General features: G+C 40.8%; 1 protein-coding gene across 1 annotated transcript in view; it reads right to left on the bottom strand.

Moving 5' to 3' along the window:
• Positions 1–13048, bottom strand: part of stx1a (syntaxin 1A (brain)) — a gene marked incomplete at its 3' end in the record, with an annotated part of 58963 nt that overhangs the window by 22636 nt on the left and 23279 nt on the right. Inside the window, exons 3-5 of the mRNA XM_084064671.1 lie at positions 3079–3153; positions 1897–1970; positions 871–979 (exon numbers count right to left, since the gene is read on the bottom strand). Of these exons, the coding sequence (XP_083920797.1) occupies positions 871–979; positions 1897–1970; positions 3079–3153 (258 nt within the window). The remainder of the gene's footprint in view (positions 1–870; positions 980–1896; positions 1971–3078; positions 3154–13048) is intronic.

The following is a 13048-nucleotide window of genomic DNA, read 5'->3' on the forward strand; positions in this document are numbered from 1 at the left end:
CGCTGCGATGGGAGTGATGTACAAAAACGAATTTCACCCACTTTTTTACCTTGTAAACCTGTGATGTGACAATAAACCTGATTCTGATTCTGATTCTGATTCTGATTCTGAACTTCACTGAGGTTGCCCATGGTCACTTTGCACATTTGGATGAACATTTCAGTTTTTGATCTGAAATTGACTGCACACTGAAACTCTGCTAATTATGATATGTTACTGTGCTTGTATTAGGGTATAGCCCTATCATGTACATTTGTATATATTACTTTTTATTTTGTCATTCTATTCTTTTCTTCTTTTCCTGCTTTAATAGATTGTAATGTTATGTATGTAGCACAATCTGCGGGACAAGTCCCAACAAAATGTTGCTGATTGTACCTGTGTAAGTCAGTGACAAATAAAAATGTCTTGAATCTTAGGGACTCATTGGGTGCAATAAATATTTTCCAGCAGTGTGCGAGTGTTTTTTTCTTCAGCTCAGCATCTGCCTTATTTGGTATCAGATGTGCGTGTTTCTTCTAACTATCTGTACATATGGTGCAACCTTTTGCATTCGTGGAGCCCCCTAAGGGCAGAAGTGAAATTTCTTTTGGAAGGGGTGCTCTACAGGTCCCTCAACATGCCGATGTTGAGGGACCTGTAGATTTGGGGTTGATTGGATGGAACACTATATGGCACTTTTTGTAAGAAATGTGCCCCTCCCACTAATGTTGGAAGCCAATTACCGGCAAACAGTATAGAATATCAGAACCCTGTTTGATGCTCATTCTCACATGACTCCTGAGATCATTTGTACATCATTTGGAAAAGTAATGTTTCTGCAACAAAGAGAGAAAGAGAAAAGAAACGTATCACTCCAGGTCTACTCACTGATCTCCAACTGTCTCTGGATGCGTCCCTTGCAGCGCTCCCTGTAGTCTGACTGGGTGGCGTTGTACTCTGACATCACCTCTACAAACTTGCGGGACAGTGTGGAGTGCTGGAGGGAGCAACAAAAACACAACTCTTCACTTATGCACACTTGCTATATGTACAGTACAGGTTGACAATGATCAGAAAGAAAATACGTGAGAAGTCTTAGTAGGCATGATGTACAGTATCTAGAAAATAATGCTGAAATAAGATAGTATAAAGTTTGTACGGCAGCAAACAAGCTTTGGAAGCTTACACTGGTGCATGTCTTGTAACATCTTGGATCGAACTACAGTAACCTTACTATCCTTAAAATATGTTAATTTCGTGTAGTCTACAGTACATATATATTCATATTTTAGTCCCATTATCTTAAAGACGGGGTGCCGTGATTTTCAGTGATTCCCCCCCCCCCCCCTAAAACATAATCATCAGGTATTATGGTTATACTAGGAGGAAGATTTGTGTACATAAATTGTTAAAATTATGTTTTTATGTGGCCACGCCTCCAGTTCATTAAGTATACCTGGTTCTCACCTTAGCACCTCCTCCACCTTAGCACCACCCACCTGTCCTAGTCCCTCCTCATGCCCACACCTGTTGTGTTATGATAATGAGGGGGAGGGTATGTTTTTACTATGTCACTAAAGCGCTGTTTCTCTATTGGCACGTTTGACCCTCAAGGTTTCAGCCTCCAGGAAGAAACTCCAAATAGTCAGAGAAGACATAAAACACCATAAAACCACCACGGAGGGGCTTAATGAAGTTCTATCAACCTCATAGACACATGAAAAACAGAAAAAGTGCAAAAACATGGCACCAGCTCTTTAAGTTATTTATATGGTTTTGTTTTATTTTAGTTTTACCTTTGTCTTTCCTGTGTTGCAACCTGGCTGCTGTCGCTTCTGAATTTCTCTCCAGGGATCAATAAAGCTTGTGCAATTCTGTTCTGTCAGGTGAAATGGGGAAAAAATAATAAAATACCTGTGTCTTGCGTATCCGCAGGTCAGCTGAGGATCTATTCTGCGCCTCCTCCTGTTCAATGGTATGCAGGATATCTGAAAATGAACCAGTGAAAATAAATTGAATCACTGGGTCAAAGGTGATGCTGAGAAATGAGTGCTGAGGCAATTACTAGCCTATATGCATTGGTGTGTGAAAAAAAGAAATAAAGTTGACTGCACATCATTTACATGAAAATGGCTGTGCGGTATTGTATTCTATTATGGTGCTCTAAGTGCTCTGAGTGTGACATACGGCCTAAGCACAATAATCACACATCCAAAGTGACAGAATGTGACAGAATGTCATTAATACCAGAAAGGGAATGTCGCAATGCAATGTGTTGTAGATCGGCTATTTTCGGCGAATGTTTGCCCCAGAACATGGGCACAAGGTTTCATGACGTTTTTTTTGCCTGCCAATCCTAGTAGAGGAGCTGTCACTATAGGCTCAATGCCATCAATCATCACCTTTAAAGGAAACTGAATTACACAGTGATGTGAGGACCTGCTCATTCACAACCCATCTTCCTATTGAACTAGATTCAGAATTTCACAGTTGGTTTATAAAATGCTTTGAAATATATAAAAAGCACCCTTCTCGATTATTCCATTAATCGAAACGGTAATCAATAGAATCGCTAATAACATAATTGATAGTTGCAGCCCTAGGAGCAAGAGGAAAACATAGGGGCAAGCAGTGGAAATCCATGTTAGTTAATCACACAGTGAATATACTAGCGTGTGGAAAAAAGGAGTGAAATCATGTTTTATTGAGACTGGGAAGACAGTGTAGTTGAGTGAATGAGACAGGCAGTGATGCAGAGGGATATGGTGGGAGAAATGAAAGTGCGAGATGCTACAGGGCTTACTGATAGCTAGTGAGCCATAATTACACATATACACACATAAATTATACATAACATATTATGAATAATGGGAATAATTATATATATAGATAGATAGATAGATAGATACTGTAGATAGATAGATAGATAGATAGATAGATAGATAGATAGATAGATAGATAGATAGATAGATAGATAGATAGATAGATAGATAGATAGATAGATAGATAGATAGAATGATAGGTGAGAGGAGGGAAGGAGAGGGAAGGAGTTAACATGGGAGTAGAGGGGATGAGATGAAAGAATACTGTACTTACTCAATAATTTGGAGCGCACTTTGTTAGCCAGCTTCTTGATATCTGCCATCAGATCCTCCAATTCAGCCTTAGTCTCTGCAAGAAAGAAAAGAGGAATAGAGGAGAGGAGAGGAGAGGAGAGGAGAGGAGAGGAGAGGAGAAGAAGTGAAATTTCTCTCATCATAATTCAACAGTGGTATCTTTTCTTTGCCATGTAATGCTGCCATTCACACTGCCATTTTTATTTTCTAACCGATGTAGATACCGGATGTTTGTAAATTCACTCTATAGGAATATTTGACCTAACCTGTTTGACTTGTTTTCTTTCTCTCTATTATTTCCCTTTTCCTGAAAACAGTAAATGATGGGAGCTTGTACGACAAAGATTTTCACCCACTTTTTTTACTGTACGGATTCAAACTCGCAAAGGTCCTTGCGACTCACAAGAAGCATATGATCAGTTCATTAACTGGCTGCGCCACCAGCCACCCCCAGCAGTGGTATCTTGGTCTGATTCTTGCTCACTCACTATATAGACAGAGAAAGTGACAGTGACAGTTTCTCCCTGCATCTGTCACTATCTGCTCCCAGTTCTGTCCCTCATTAATTTGAGTCGCGGTGCCTCTGGCTTGGCCGAGCGCCCATACGGTGAGGAACAGTCCATTCCGTGTTGAACAGTGAGTAGTGTTTCTCCACAAACATTATGTCCTCCCGACGGGGGTTCCTCAATCGCAGGTGAGCCATTAGGCGCTAGCAGTGACAAGACTACACAAAAATCTATGTGGAATACAGGAATTGGCATAACAAATACATTGGGAGAAAAGAGGGAATACAATGATTGACATCTCTAAATTATAAAAAAAAGAAAAAAAACTGATAATCAAGAATTCACTCAGCTCATCTAAACATAATTTAATATATACAGTGTATGTATATATATATATATATATATATATTTTTTTTAGTCATTGCCAAGTCCCCCATGTGTATAGTCCCTGTCACTGCCAACGCCTACTGTTTGATGTGGGGTCTTGGTATCGCCTCAGCTGCCAGCCGCTTCTTTTCACCTGACAGCGAGGAGCTTCAATGTTCAACATGCAGAGTAACACCCAGTCCTGCTCCCTGCTGAACAGGCTCCCCAACCAATCTGTGGGAGTCGCTAGTACGGCGACACAGATCATCCTCCCCTGCCAGCTTCCCACCCACGAACACATCAAATTGTGTTTGTTGGGACGCTTGGGGATCGTGGAATAATCAAACCCCATGGTGCTGGGTAGAAAGCCTTACCCTTGCGCCAACCGGATACCTCAAACATACAACTAATTGAAGGAATAAATGAATACTGACATTACCAGAGATACCAAGCAAGTGCCCTCGCTAAAATACGTGTTACTTAACTCAATTAATTAACTACCCAGTGTACAGTACCTGGCTCATAATTGATGAGCCAATAAGTCCCAATGCAGTTTTACCCCAGATATCCCATCCTACAATTGAGAACTAATTGGATGATTATCTCAGCCTGCCCTAATCTGACAAGAGGCAGCCAAGTTCACCGTAATTCTCAGCTCCACCTCATTAGTGAGTCATACTGTACAGTAGGTGCACAGCTACAGGTGCCCTTTGATGTTGTCTACATAAGGCAGAACGAACAAACACGGACGTAACAGAGAGAGGTCCTCTGTTACGTATATTTGATGTAACCCTTCTTTATTGAATGATATTTGCACGGCACATTTGCACTTTTTGTATTTTGCACAGTTCACCTTAGTGCAATGCGGAGAGTGCAATATGTGTGTAGTGAGGTTTTATTGTTGAGGTTGATTGTGAGAGAGAGGAGAGGGGTGGAAAACTAGACACCACCATGTCAATGTGGTAACAATGATTGAATGTTATCTGTATTGGTTTGGTGAATAAATACACCATCTGGTTGAACTCTATTCCGTGCCTCTGTACTAATTCCAACCGCAAAGTCGGGCATCCTAACAACGGAGCGGCACAATTTCCTTGTAACCAGCTACTAAAAGTTCTGGAGGTGTGAGAAAGGCACAGATTGTACATATAAATTGTACGTATAAAGCTAATTAGGTTCAGTTCTTTGTGCGTTGCAAAGATAATCCATATAACAAGGTAGATTTAGAGGAATTTATTTCTGTGCTGGTGCAAAAGCCTGAAGCCATCTATCTGCATACAAGTGGTTAGACAGAAAGAGCACATGACATGAGCATGCGTGAAACGGAGAAATAGACATGATGAATGGAAGAAGAGAAAGACAGAAAGGAAGTAGGCAGAATGGAAATGGATGTTAAAGCGGAAAGAAGACGGATCTTTCTAAAATACATGTCTCTCTCACACAGACATATTACTCCTTTTTTTTAGCACATTCCTAAGAACTGAAAAATAAATGTATCATCTTAATGCCACAAGAGAAGGAAATGTACATATGCAAACAAGGTTAGGCAGAACATATGGTTGTTAAAGTTATTCCAATCAGGAATATTCAATCAGACATGCACTCCAGCTTGCCAGAAGGACTAGAATCTGTTTATTTCTGCATGTTCTGCGTTCATTTCATTCAGACAGCAAAACTCACAAAGAATGAAAAGAAAAGACAAGGGAAGGAGAGGAAAGCCTAGAAACATGCTGCAGGTATCTGAAACCAATCATTTTTTGTAAGTATGATATGAGCATATGTCAAGACAAATGTTGGAGCAGGCAGTTTGGTGTTACCGTGCAGCAGACAGGCAAAATGACAATTTACGGAAGCTATAAAGTGCCATGTATTTCCCCCCCTGCTTGAGTTTGGTACTTTGGGGGATTTGCTGTGTGCTGGTGTGGGAGGTTCATTATGGGGGTTGAGAAACGCTTCTCATAGGATCAATGCCAGACGTACAGTATTAACTGCATTTGTTAACCCATTCAATCCGGGAACGCATCTGTGTCATTTTAGATTTCAGCTATAACCATTATTTTATACTTTGGCTATTCAAAAATTGCAGGTATACAAGCTCGTAGGGCGGCACCGCGCTATGAGCTTGTATATCTGCTATTTTTGAATAGCCAAAGAAATCTAAAATGACAGAGATGCGTTTCAATGGGTTAATATAAGATTTCCCATGCTAATTTTACATCATCCGCTCTTGGCGATCTGTTTGAATCAATGTAAAGACATGGCTTTACATTGATAATGTAAAGAAATGTCTTTACATTGATCATGTAAAGAAATGTCTTTACATTATCAATGTAAAGACATGGCTTTACATTATCAATGTAAAGACATGGCTTTACATTGATCATGTAAAGAAATGTCTTTACATTGATCATGTAAAGAAATGTCTTTACATTATCAATGTAAAGACATGGCTTTACATTATCAATGTAAAGAAATGTCTTTACATTGATCATGTAAAGAAATGTCTTTACATTGATCATGTAAAGAAATGTCTTTACATTGATCATGTAAAGAAATGTCTTTACATTATCAATGTAAAGAAATGTCTTTACATTGATCATGTAAAGGCACGTTAGAATGATTGCAGTACAAGTCATTTTAACCAGATTTTCCACAATATTATTGTTGTGCACTTGTAGATATGATAATTCTGCACACAGTATACTGTAGTATTGGGTGTCAAGTTATAGAAAAGTGTTTCTCTCATGTCTCTGTAACCATAGCAACCTCTAACCTGGTCTGTGAGGTCAAATGCTCCGGGCGTTACACAGCTAGTAGCATAAAAAAGATCTAATCATGTGGATCTCGGGCAGTGGTGGAAAGTATAAGTACATGTACTCAAGTACTGTACTTAAGTACAATTTTGAGGTATTTTTTCACTTATATTAGATTTCAGTACTTTTACTTCTACTCCACTACATCTCAGAGGCAAATACTTTATACTCCACCACAATTATTTGAAAACTTTAGTTAGTAGGTACTTTATAGATTTTTATTATATTATTACAAAACATGAATTAACAACTTTATCCCTATATACTTCAAGCTTGTAGATCTGCTATTTTCAAAAGATTTTTATAAATTTTTAACAGTTGTGAAATGGGACATTCTGCATAATGAGTACTTTTACTTTTGGTACTTTAAGTACATTTTGATGCCAATACTTTTGTACTTTTACTCAAGTACATTTTTTATACCGGTCTTGTACTTGTAACAGACTATTTCTACAATAGGGTAAAAAATGTGAGTTCTTCTTCCACCACTGATCTGGGGAACCACATGGGAACGGTGTGGCTCTGAGGTGGATGTTGGACTTCAAGTGGCCAGCCTATTAATAACATACAGTAAGTCATATGATGTCAGTTGTCTATGACATAATAGATAGATATTATCTATGACGTACGACTCCACAGCCCAATCAGAGCCCCACTGACTTCCTTTATAAAAACTGGAATTAAATATTTCAAAAAGTTTAAAACATAATATGTGGGGAAAAATAGTGATTTTCCCTTCATGACTACAAAACATTAGAGTTCAAACTACCCAATCAAGTGCCTCTTCAACATCATTAGTGCTTGTCTGAACAAAGGAAGAGAGGAGACACTGATGAATGAGGGAGAACAGAAATTAGAGGGCACCATTAGAGTCAATTGAGCTGTGACTTCACAGTGAAGTCGCACTGCACGCCTCTTTCGTGATTCTCAATCTTCACGCTTGTTGCCATGATCATTAAGACTGTGTTGCCATGGTGATGTTGTGTATCACCACGGCATGTATCACTGATACTATTTTTTTACTGTTTCAAGTTGCGGCGAGAGAGATAACAGAGAGAGAGAGTTATCTTCACTTAATTGATTGATTTTTGATTGATTGATTAATTAATTGAAGATTTTATTGAAGATTTTAAAACTCATTACACAACTTAAAAACATCAATGTGGTTAAAAAACACAAAAAATATAAGTTTTGTTTCCATTGTGGTCCACCAATAGCAACAAACGACAATAACATAAAAGTGATAACTACTGTACAATTAAAATGAATGAATTTTACATAATAATATAAATATTTCCTCATCGATTAACATATTATGTACTTATTATTTTTAGTGGTTAATGTATGTGTATTATCAAGAGAGACAGACAGGAAGGATCGGACAATGCAATGAAAATGCAAGAAATGTGAAGGCAAAAAAAAAGAGACAAAGAAGCAATACAAATAATAAGACTGTGTGTCAAGTTTATATGATCAAATCAAGTTATAGACAGTGTGTGAATATAAGCACTTCAGAAAGATATAGGGAATACTTTTCAGGGACAGCAAATTCAAGTGCACTTCGCTTCAAAAGTGCATTTTCTCTTTCAAAAGAGGAGAAGGGGATTAAGGCTGAAAAAGCATGGTGATGAGCTAAAATTGCAATCCATGCAATATAATTTGGATATACATTTCTGGATGTCCTGGGTGTTCACTGTTCTCCAAATGGAATTAGCTCCATTCTTAGCATTTATCCAACAGTATTGGGTTCAGTCAAATAAGAGAGTACAATCCAGATTTCATTTTGGCTACTGGCATCAGTAACAGTAACAAATAACAAAACAAAATTCCAGAGGACTCAAATGATGGTTAAAGTGCTCATCAAAAGTGCTCACATGAACAGATTCTGATTCTAACGATTATTGTCTCCGCCAGGCCGAAGGCATGGCAAGAGAGTATGTTTTACCCTCCGTCCGTGTGTGTGTCCGTGTGTCCGTGTGTCCGTCCGTCCTGTCCGTCTGTTACCACCAAATCTCCGGCACCGTTGGCCCGGTCGCTGCGAAACTGTGCACACACACTCCCTGGATGCCAATTCAGAACCTCTGCCTCAAATTTTTCACATGGGCCTGTTATAGCACCACCAGGAGGCCGATTTGTGCAAAACCCATTTTTTCACATTACTCCTACAGTTTTTAACCAAACGTCATGCAAATCGGTACACAGTATCTCTATAGTCATGTGATCAACCCTGATCTGTCCGATTTCCCATATTCCATCCTCATTGGTTAAGGTTGCCATCCAAAGTTTGCAGGATTGGTCCGTTTTGAACAAACTGCTTCAAACCATGAACACAGCTTGCGATTTCCGTGAAATTTCACACGCACATTCCCACTAGGCCGAGGAAGAAATGCCACCCGTTTCACATTGGCCTGTTATAGCGCCACCAGCAGGTCTAATTTAGCAAAACACATTTTTGGAACAAAATGCCTCACATCATGAATGCTGTGTCTGATTGCTAATTACTAGAAGCTCGGCCCTGCGTAGCAGGGCCTCGTGTCTAGCCCGCGGCCACGCCCACGTAGCGCCCGCGGCCACTTGGCAGCGCATATAAGTGGCGTAGCGTCATGAGGGCCAGTGGGGCCGTGGCTCGGTCAGTGAAGACCCTGTAGCGCGGATGATATGTGGCATAGAGGGGCAGATTTTAAATCTCCAGAGGAAACATCCGTGGGCTACCATTGGTTCAGCGATGTGTGCGGTCGCCCTGCGGCCCCTCCTCCTCCACCAATGTGCAGTATTGAGAGCCCTGACGTCACAACATTTGGAGCGATGGGCACTGCACTCTGGTTGGTTAGGGTACACCTAGGGCCCAGGTAGAACCCAGTTAAAGCCTGCATGGGCAAACCCAGTTAGGACCCGCCTTGGTCCCACATAAACGTGGCTAGTTGGGGCCCACCTAAGGGCCAGGTAGAAGCTACTTATAGCCCGCATGGGCATCGCAGTTAAGACCCACCTCGGCCCCACATAGAATTGCCTAGGTGGGGCCCACCTAAGGCCCAGGTAGAACACACGTATGTCCCACAAGGGCATCCCAGTTGGGACTGAAGTGGATCGTGCTGACATTGCTGACATGGGGTCCATATGGTTTAGCCCACCTTGAAACCATATGGGAAGTACGCTGGCGTGCTGGCTGGAATGCAAACGCTGCATCATACCTGTAGTGTGTAGTTTGATGTTGTGTGTGTAACAGACATACCTGCAGTGTGTAGATCAATGTCCATATGAAAGTCAATGCCCAGCAGTGTCTTTAGCACTTGTTCCTCAACATAGTGTGAATGTGCGTGCAAAGTTGACCGCAATCGGACGCTGCATTCATGATTTGCGGCATTTTGTGCAAAGTTTAGATGTGAATCTTAGCCAATCGGGATGGAATATGAAAGATTAAACAGATCCGTCTTGATCACATGACTATAGAGATCATGTATACCGATTTGCGTTAAATTTAGATAATATCGGAAGGAGTAATGTAAAGAAATATGTTTTACATAAGTCGGCCTCCTGGTGGCGCTATAAAAGGTAGATGTGAAAAATGCAGGGGAAAGGTTTTTCCTCGACCTCTAGAGAGTGCACATACAACGTTTTACACAGATTGGTGCAGTTATAGGTAAAAACACAAATCGGACTGTTATAGCGCCACCATGAGGCTGATTAGAAAAATCTCAAGTGGAATTTCTTCCTCGGCATAGTGGGAATGTGGGTGCAAAGTTGCACGGAAAGTGCATGCTGTGTTCATAATTTGAGGCATTTTGGTCAAAACGGAGCAGTCCTGCAAACTTTGGAAGCCATTTTTAGTCAATCAGGATGGAATATGAAAAATCTGAAAGACCGTTTTTTTTTTAATGACTATAGAGATACTGTGTATCGATTTGCGTGATGTTAGGACAAAATATGTAGGAGTAGTGTGAGAAAATGTGTTTTGCAAAAAGCGGCCTCCTGGTGGCACTATAACAGGGCCATGTGAAAGAAATGGGGCAGAGGTTCTGAATTGGCATCCAGTGTGTGCACAGTTTCGCTGCGATCAAGCCAACGATGCGGGAGATTAGCTATCCACAGACGGACGGACAGGGGGTAAAACATACTCTCGCGCCATGCCTTTCGGCCTGGCGGAGACAATAAAAAAGCTAAAGTAAAGGAAAAGACCATTACTGCAACAAAAGTAGTCAACAAACTATACTATAAAACATTGGCCACATTGTCAAATAATATAAGAAAGAGGCAAACATGTTGAAAATAGCCGATCTACAAGCTTACAACGCCTCTCAACGTGAGGCGTTGTGAGCTTGTAGATCTGCTATTTTCACAATATTGACTTGTGGAACGGAGTCAAACAAAATGGGAGGGTCCCCAGTTCAAATATGATTATTTGGGGGGGGGGGGGGGGGGGATAGCCACTGGCCTAATCGGACCGAAATGATCTGAAATCACTACATTACCATAATGCAGCCTAAACGTGCGTTGCACGGGGCGGTCCTGCCATTACGTTAGTTACTGGAGTTGCTGTGGAGCTTCACCAGAAGACACACGGCCACAACATACACCATCTACAATGGACTAACGGAGCAGCAATAATAACATTTACCACACAAACGTGCATTGTTGACAAAGTGATTGCACAGCCGCTGCAGGCATGACAACCACGTTAGCGTTAGCTACATGCCAACTATCACAGCGCCCTGTCCGTCGTCGCTGCGACTGAATCAACACTAAAGCTCTCTGCGATGCCATTGTCTGGAAACTGCTCTTAGCGTGACACGACCAATGAGAGTGAGCGCTTTCGTTGTTGCTAAGATACGGTGCATGGCACACGGCGTCTCTGCCCCATAGCTTGTAGATCTCTCACACATGATTGGCGTAGGCTGCGTTGCCAGGTCTGATGTTTTGTATAAGCAATGGTCGGCGGATTTTTGGGCGCTTTTGGTGTCGTTCGCATAGTGCGCACGGCAGCGCTTGTTTCGCGCACGTCAGCGAGACGTGGCAACGGACGTGGCAACGTGAAAGGGTGGTCACTGTTTCGCAGATGATGATTGGCTGGTGAGATTGACCACCCGGAAGTAAATTGCGAGCAGACACTTTATGACACTTTATGATTATTAGAAAAGGAGGCACATGTGAAGGTTGAAAATTAAGTAGAATTACTTATATACTTTTGCATGAGCGATTTTTGTAGCAAGTTGGGAGTAAAATGGAGCAGTGCTTTGGCCGTGAGTTGTTCCTTAATGGTTGAGGTTCCAAAGGCGCACGGCTCTCTGATTGTATTGTTGGGATGGGATAAATGGCACCATTTTCACATTGGCCTATTATAGCGCCACCAGGAGGCCAGAATAACGTACCTGACCTGGCGGAGACCTGTGCTCCGAGGAGCACTTTTTCTAGTTTATGTTGCTTTTGTTTCACAGTTTATGTATTGTGATTATAGTGATGTTTAATTCCTTGAATTTGATTTGTTTTTTATATTAGTGTCATTCTATTTATAAAAGCCTCCTGTGGACAGCTGTTGAAAATTAGTACTATAACACTCAAACAATGCATCTGGTTTGACGGATGTAATTGTGATGTCCTTTATGCAACACAAAAACATTAAGGTATGTGACCTAATTTCCATAAGCAATTATTTTGTTCATAGCAAACAAACTAAATCAACACACTTGAAGTGAACAAATTATATGAAGTGCCATTGTGCTTATGTACTGAATATTCATGCAAGTTATAACAGTATCAGTAGCATTGTAGCAGAACTATGCAAACAAAATTCTTCATTCTTGCCATCAAAAGGCAAAATTATTTTGTTCATAGAGAGAAAAAAGAAAAAACTAAATTAACATTAACGTTACAACATTTATCATTAGCATGTGTGTGTGTGTGTGTGTGTGTGTGCGCACGTGCAAGTGCACATGTTTGCATGTGTGCATGTTTGTATACGTGCACACATGCATGCAAATATGTGTGATTCTGTCAAAGAGCCAATGTCACAGTGTGATGTGACATTAACAAGACAGCGAGACAAAATCTTTCCCCCAGATTCTAATACAGAGTCAGTGCTGTCATTCCAATCTCTGGCTTGCAGGCCTTATCTCTTCGCCCCTAAAACCCTTTGGTTCCTTTTTTTTCTACTTGTGTCTGCCTCCCTCAGTAAACATATTGACAGTGCTCAGTGTGTTTGCTCCTCTCATTGATTGACTAGAGTCCATAATGTTTGCTGTTTTGGACAGGCAGAGACTACAAATCACTA

The sequence above is a fragment of the Gymnoscopelus microlampas genome (assembly GCF_963454915.1).
Source record: "Gymnoscopelus microlampas genome assembly, chromosome: 8".
Lineage (NCBI taxonomy): Eukaryota > Metazoa > Chordata > Actinopteri > Myctophiformes > Myctophidae > Gymnoscopelus > Gymnoscopelus microlampas.